Source organism: Cupressus sempervirens, chromosome 1 (assembly GCF_028749045.1).
Source record: "Cupressus sempervirens isolate cs-2001-9-10 chromosome 1, ASM2874904v1, whole genome shotgun sequence".
NCBI lineage: Eukaryota > Viridiplantae > Streptophyta > Pinopsida > Cupressales > Cupressaceae > Cupressus > Cupressus sempervirens.
In genome coordinates this window covers 227063084-227070885 of record NC_143118.1, presented here as the reverse complement: position 1 = coordinate 227070885, position 7802 = coordinate 227063084, and the positions used below count along the sequence as shown (strand labels likewise).

Sequence of the window (7802 nt, the reverse complement as noted above, 5' to 3'; positions counted from 1 at the left end):
CAAACATTGTAAAATGACACCTTTAGACAACCTCACACTTTGCTCTAAGAGGGCTCCATAATTGGGAGAAAGCCGAAAGGCAAGCTTTAAGCTCTTGCTCATCTACAAAGATTCATCAAAATATCGACAAATAAAGACATACAAATTAGACAATGTTAGTGTGCAACATTAACTTGGACAGCTGGTAGGTCATTTCCCCTATTTAATTCAAATTGCATTTAAAAAGCAGATGATCTTTACCCACATGCTGTTTAAAAAAAATTGCATTTAAAAAGCACATGAACTTTACCCACATGCTGTTTTCTATTTAAAATAAAATGAATTTACAAGCTTTTTTGGCAAGCTTTGTTAATAAAGCTCGAAAAAAAAGACTAATATAAAATCGTCTCGTTGGTTTTTTCTCATGAGATTTATAGGTAAGACCAAAGTGGAGCGCAAACGAAAAAAAAGTATATTTCCCGTTGAAGCTATAGGGGGTGGAAAAGAAAATCATTGTATATTTATCCTGAGCGGGAAAGGAAGGGTTTTCAAAATATGAAAACGAGAGAGCCGTTGGAGGGCAAGCCTATTTACGCTTCCGTAAGGATCGTCCAAAGCCGCAAAACGAACAAAATTGTATGATAGAAAGTTTCCTTACGAGAAGTGCAAAATGACAGAGCCGTCGTCATCTAGGGCTGTGGCTCTGCAAGCAATGGACATTGTGATCAACGTGATGCGCAGGATCGAGTCCCCGCAAGATCTGCTCTCTGCCTCTGCCGTATGCAAAACTTGGCGAACAGCAGCAGAGGATTCCTCGCAGTTGCGTTCGTGGGTTCTTGACGACACACCGTCGAGCTCAGCCGTGGGCGTCAAGGTCTCAGTCACTTCCCTGCTTCCGAAAACGCCTCCGCCCCGTCACTGGATCAACCCTGCCATGGACTCTCCTTTTGCATCCTTCAAGACGCCCAGAAGTATCATGCGTCTTAAAACACCGTCAAAATTCGCGGGTTTGGAGAGCGACATGGGTTGTCAAGATGACGGGGAGTCTGTAGGAGTTGGTGTCGGTGACGATGGAGGCCCGTCGCCAAGAACGCCGTCGCCTCTGCAGCAGCCCACGGCGCAGGTTGCCAGTTTGAAGCGCATCATCTGCCATAAATTGGTAATGGGAAGGTTGGCTCTTTAATCCCTTTTTTCCCTGTGGACTCTGAGAAATTTAACTGTGTTTGGAGAACAAACTCAATTTTGAATAATTATGGTTTCTTGGTATACGAGCGTTTGAATTCTCACTTTTTTGGGCAGAATATGGGTTTTTATTGGAGGTTTGGACCAAGAAAACCTTGGTTTCTATTTTATTTGTTTTGTCTGGTACAAAGTTTCCATTAGGTTTATTCTTTAAGTTAAGCAATTTACTGGGTCCTTTAATACATAATTAATACTGAAAGGAATGCTACTCGGCCTTCCGAAGGGCTTATAAAACTATCAGGATTTGTTGCGCGAGTCTGCATGTTTCACTAGTATTTCCTTCGACAGAGTTTGCCTTTAGTAAAGGACAATGTCATGCTTTATTAGTCACTTTAATGGAGACTTCATTTTCAACTATATCAAGTTTTTGGGAAAAAATGGGGAAAATACAATATAAATGTTTAAATAAGGGGTTTATTGTAAACAACCGAGACGTTTCAGCTGGCTGAAACAGCTCTCTGTGTGTGTCACTAGTTTGCATTATTATGAATTGGAAATGTCATTTCTGCTATCTCTGTATATATAATGGTCAAAACATTTTTATAATTTTAAAAACAATCTATACAACTTTGAACTTTTACGAGGGTAAAAAGGACGTATTAGAGAGGTTGCAAACCGGTTATTTCAAAGTTTGAAAAGCTACATAAGTAACAGTATCAGCAATTTATTCAGGGCATGCCATTCATAAGCAACAGCAGATCAGCTAGTTCAAGGTGGCATTATTTAGCCACAATGCTTCAAAGAGCTCTGCAAGGACCCAATCTCCAATCTACAAGAACGCCCATTTCCAAGAGCCAATTTGGAATTTGAAGAGATTCGACTCTTAAACCACAAACCACCGAAGAGTGTCCATTCACAATTTCTTTGACATAGCCGAGTTCTCCAATTGCCCACGATCTTTCCATTTCCTCTGCATTTTTGAAAAGCATCAATACTTACCTGGTTAATAAAAACTGTTTGTAAGAAAACTCCCTAACTTGAGGGAAGCTTGGTTAAAAGAGCATCAGGGACATTAAGCCGCACATTTTTATCCTCAACTACAGGATCCAGATAAAAATATTAAGAGAGAAGCTGCCCAAGCCTTAAACAATTATCGATTAAGACTTTTTTCAGCGCCTATAGAAGTTATCAGATGATTATCGGAAGCATCCCCAGAACATGCGGTATCCCAAAAGACCTCCTTAGCCTCCACATCCAGAGTACCCGTGGGGGAATCCACAAAATAACCAGGAAAAGAGGATAGCCACCGAGCGTTACCCTGCCCCGCTTTTTCAACCTCCAGGTCAAGAGCAGACAATGAGCCAACAATTTGTAGATTGTCATTGAAAAGCATTCATCCCTGGAGCAAACATTCTTTAGAGTTTTGTGTTAATCAAGATGCCAAGTTTCATATTTTTCCATTTACTTGGTATGGATCTATAGTTTTATTCTAAGATGATTTGAGATGCAAGACAGTTATCACCTCTACTCCTTTTGGATTGGGTTCTCTGTTCAGATTGGACAACAGCATAATATGAAAGTGTTCTATAAATGGAAGGAATGTTTGTCTAATTCTGATCGCTTGCACAAATAATTCATCTTTGAACTTTTCAGTATCCTATCATTTTCTTCCTTGATAAAGGAGTTGTATGCCTAAAGCTCTTTATATTCTTGTCTTGTTTGCAGATTCTTGGGTGACATTGATATTTGCTCCTCTAGGCTTACTGATGAAAGCCTACAGTAAGTATTTCTTTTTAACTCCAAAACGAAGGAACAGTTGAGGTTCTCTGTAAAACTAGCTATTTTCTTAGGACCCGTTTTATATTCAAAGTGATCAGATTTCTGCAATCTATTTGATCAGTGCATATAGATTTCTATTATTTTTTCATCAATGTTTCATATCCTATCTGATGATGTGATTCGATCCATCATCAGAAATAAAGAGCAGAAAAGGTGTTTATATTGATTTAAGTCGCATGTTTTTAACACATGACCGGCCATTGTAGAATCATCACAAAAAAATGTCCACGACTACATACACTGAGACTGCTGCACATCTGTGATGCCAAACAAACAGCAGCTCCTGATGCTCTTTTCTTTCCGAATAGAAAAGAGGTGCTTTCTGATAGAAATGCAAGCCATCTTCTAACATCATGCGGATGTGGCCATTTATCTGACAGAGGATTTCAGAATATAAGCCAGCACTGTCCAAATTTAGTGTCCGTTACACTTGTTCTCCAGGTTAGCTTGCAATATGTTTTCTAGAAGTTGAAAGATTGCATCTAGTAGGGACGGGGAATTTTGTCACTGACGTGTTATGATTGGATGCAGTTATTCACGTCTTCTTTCCATGCTTGTATTTTCGTCAAAACTTAACGTTTCTTCCTTTCGTAGTAACCAATCTATACATCAATGAGTTTATTTAAAAAACAAACATAGTTAAATTCTGATAGCATGTTTCCTATCATAATATTAACATGTTTCCTTTGAGAGTGATTTATAGCATATTCTCGTGAGAAAAGTGCTGCAAGATATTTTTATGGAGCTGGGAAAACTCGTCAAACTCAACACTCTTTCCATTGATCTCCGCATGCCGTAAGTCTCTTCTTCCCATTACTCGAGTTCCTTGCCTCAATTTTTATTATTTTCTGTAAAAAATTGTTAGAAGGATCGAGTGATTCTCTCCATTGTCTCTAACGCAGCTCATTTGGACAGTCTCTTAAGTCAGAGGTCATTTGGGAAAGTCATCTTCGCTGCACAGATAAAGTAAATCTCTTAGCTTTTAATTTCTACGTCTCAAATTTTCAGGGCTGGTTTGCCTGAACCTCTAATAAAGAAAACTAAAATTTGGATAAGGGCCAAGACACGTAGTTATCGATAAGTGGAGCTAATTTATTTTTCACAACGACCTACAGATGAAGGTTCCACAGAAGACCTTAGTGATACTCCCATTTTTGTTATATTAATAATTAATTGATTATGTAGTGTATAACAGTTCCTTTTTAATGTTGCAAATTGAAATGTCTAAACCTGTGGTGTGGTTTGGTTTAGTATGGTCATTTTTCATTTTTCTTTTTGAAGATTTAGAGAGAAATTGTTTTGTTAAGAGTCGAAGATTGAGGGGTATCTATTTTGCCAAAAACTATCTGAGGGACAATTTTCGACCTCATCTATTATATTGTCTGATCTGAACTTTCGCTCAACAAGCCATGATTCTTAATGAACTCATTTAGAAAATTACAAGTTGACTATTTTAAATTTACTTGATCCATTTTCTTCAAATAAGTTGAAGGACTTGGTTATATAAATATAAAAATGAATCAAAATTTTAAAAATTAGTGTTTATAAATGAGTTGAGGCAATTATATTTTTGCAAAACTTGGATTCAGTAATTTTGCAAGTATGAGATATGTTTTTATAACAAGTTAAATTATGATATTACTATTAATCCAGTTTTAAGTCAAATTCATTGATCTATGTTTCATATAATATTGTATATTGACTTTTCATCAAGATATTTTAAAGTCTCATATTAATAAAAAAATTTCTTATAAAAAAAAGAGAACTCTATGCTTCCGCATTCAAATTTTGCGCCTTATGATCAAAGGTACGAAGCATCCTGAATTTGAACTCTTCAATTTTGTGGAATACAGGAAGTTCTTGCACTCCTCACTGCTGGACAACCACCTTTAAATGCACTGGCTCTTAACCGGTGTGATCTTACTGAACTGTCATTAGATGCATTGACAAAAGCATGCCCCAATATTGAGGTACTTTATTGCTTACTGTATTCGTGCATTGTACACAGATACAAACTTTTTCTGGGTGGTAATGTATCTAAGATGTTTTCTCTACGTGGCTTGGAGCAGGCAATTGATTTGCATAGTCATTTTCAAATACCCACGGAGCATGGTCTTAACTCGATTATTCCCCTGAGATTCAAGGTTAGAACACAGTTTAATTAGTTTGCGAAGGCTGTCTGCTCATGACCTCTTCTTTTATATTCTCACTGCTTGACCTTTTCTTTTATATTCTCACTGGTTTTTGCCCTGTAAATGTAGGACATGACCTCTCTATCAGCTGCAGCATTTGGAGTTGTACATGATCTTGAAGGATGCCAATTTGGGACTTGGCATTTACATTCTTTGAAACGGTTGCGATTCGAATCCAGGGAACCTCTTGCTGTTAAGCATCTGGAGGATCTGCAGCAGTCTTGCCCTCAGCTGGAAAGCCTTCACCTAATTTGGCATGGCTACAATGGACCAAGAGAAGCACATATCTATCCCTTTACTCACGAGGGCATAATGGATTATGTTAAGTCTGTCTTTATATAGGTGTCGAATTTCATTAGGTCGCAATGTTGGACTGTATTATATATTTATACATTTCAAATGCTTTTATATTTAGGAAAGCTTTCTTTCCTGCACTATTGTCTCGTAATTTATATGCAGCATTAGGATAAAATGTTACTTCATTAATTATTAAAGATGTCAAAGTTTTTATTATCTATCAGAGCTGTTTTTAAATCTGATTGTGTAGTAATGGTTTGCATCAACTATTGAGATCACATTGTGATCTATGATTATACTGAAGATCTTATAATTGTTGTAAAAAAAGTCTTTGTTTTTAACTTTTATTATGCGTTAATCTTCAGGTTAGTATTCATTTTTTAGATTAAATAAATTCTATGCTTGTTTAGGTATGTTTGTTATCAACTCAAGATTGTTTAATTTGAGGTAGAGTCTTATACAATATTAAAATGAATGTGCAAGCGACAAAGAAGATTCCTCTCCTTTTATGCAATTTTTAAATTATAACAAAAGAATAATTTAGAATTTGGAGCTATTTTAGTACAACAATAGTTGTTTAACATTTGAAAGTACTAAGCTATGATAAAAAGTAGCAACTACTAATTGAAAAAATGACTATCTTCACTATGTTTTTTCATTCCTTCTTTTATTTTGCCTTCAAATATTATTTAAGAAATATGATGAAGAGTTTCAACTTAAAAACAATATTTAAAAATAGATATCAAAGTAACATTTGTGGAGTCACTAGATACACAAGTTTCTCAAGAAGTTGAGTTCATGGTGCTAGCAAAAATAAGTTAAGCAATGATACAAGGGCTTGCCTTAAGAGATGTGAGTGAGGCTTTGATGAATTCATTATCTTTACCAAGGTTAGAAGCTTCACAAACATAAATTCTCCCTCCAATGATCGTTGTGTTGCATAATTAAGGTTGTTTAATCACTTGAATGTACAATTTTAGCCTTTGCCTTTGCCTCTATCATTCCTCTTTAAAAAGGTAAATTTGCCTCATATTATGGATTGTACTGGTGCCGCATCTATTTGAAAAACTTAATGTAGACATGGTTTATTTTCTTGGCATGCTTGGCTTATATTTACACATTCTATGTTAATCATCGACATACCTTCAATTGCCTTGACCATCACAATGATTTAGATATGAGGCGAAGTGTGATCTTCACTATTTGATGAATGTAAAAGATTGCATACGAAGATAATGACATCCTTTCACCTTATAATAAGCCATGGTAGAGGAAATGAATAGTAGCAATCAATAAATTGTTTGAGAGAGAGAGAGAGAGAGAGAGATTCTCTCAAATTTAATAGGCAACAATGAGCCAATAAGACAAGAAATAAGATGCCAAATTTTTTATTTTTTATTTCTTGAAATGATAAATTTCTAAAAATTGATTAAGAAATTGAAAATGGCTCAAAATTTCAAGATAGGACAAAAAACAAAAGTAGTTCTTCGACTCTAGTTTCTTAACTACTAATTGTTTTTTGTTAAAAGGGGACCACACAAAGTGATACATTTTTTAACATAGTGTTAGGTGTGCTCCCCCCTAAAATGCTAACTTTTTTTGAAATTGTTTAATCGCAATTTTCAAAAGTTACCCAACACTACATAATTTATCTTAGTTTTTTAAAAATATTTTTTAATGTATATTTAATTTTTTTATGAATTTTGTAATTGGACATCTTGAAAACATGAAAAATGTAAATGCACCCCCTAGAAATAATTGAAAACCAATTAAAAATCAAACTATTTTTTTAAGAAGTGTGTCGAATGCCTAAGGCTTGGTGAAGTACAATGCATTAAGAAGCGCATACATCCTATAGTGCGAGCACACTATATAATGTGTGGGATATAGGGCATTCATGCTACTTAACAAATTTGAGAGAGAGAGAGAGAGAGAGAGAGAGAGAGAGAGAGAGAGAGAGAGAGAGAGAGAGAGAGAGAGAGAGAGAGAGAGAGAGATTTGTGTTTTCACATAGTGTGATCTTGCTCACATTCTTTGTTTTACTATTTGTTTTGCAGTATATTAGACACAAACTCACTTTTCATGGTGTTGGAGGTCACAAAGTACAATATTCTATCATTTTGCACCAATTATTTGAAGTGCTAATCTACATTGTAGTGGGAAATTCAACCATTCGTCATCCAAATTGATTAATTGAGGAAATTATTATCTTTTTTAAAAGGGAAGTAAGAGTGAAGAGTCTTTTCTATTCTAATTTGACATGTAATCTATTAAAATTGTAATATGATAAATTGTATTATCTATTTAAATTGT

At 35.4% G+C, this 7802-nt stretch overlaps 1 protein-coding gene across 1 annotated transcript; it reads left to right on the top strand.

Annotated features, from left to right (window-relative positions):
- The first annotated feature begins 569 nt into the window (after positions 1 to 569).
- On the top strand, positions 570 to 5709 carry LOC149576986 (uncharacterized). The gene is made up of 8 exons (XM_089821501.1): positions 570 to 1149; positions 2887 to 2940; positions 3207 to 3441; positions 3704 to 3795; positions 3903 to 3966; positions 4854 to 4970; positions 5070 to 5144; positions 5262 to 5709. The coding sequence occupies exons 1-8, from the start codon at positions 650 to 652 to the stop codon at positions 5532 to 5534; spliced, it is 1410 nt and encodes a 469-aa protein (XP_089677627.1). The 5' UTR covers positions 570 to 649; the 3' UTR covers positions 5535 to 5709.
- Positions 5710 to 7802: the final 2093 nt, after the last annotated feature.

Excerpts from the sequence above, each read along its gene's own strand:
- LOC149576986 (XM_089821501.1), top strand. The coding sequence starts at position 650 with ATGACAGAGCCGTCGTCATCTAGGGCTGTGGCTCTGCAAGCAATGGAC. Across the intron at positions 2,941-3,206 it reads CTTACTGATGAAAGCCTACA|AATCATCACAAAAAAATGTC; the intron begins GTAAGTATTTCT and ends CGGCCATTGTAG. Across the intron at positions 3,967-4,853 it reads ATCTTCGCTGCACAGATAAA|GAAGTTCTTGCACTCCTCAC; the intron begins GTAAATCTCTTA and ends TGTGGAATACAG.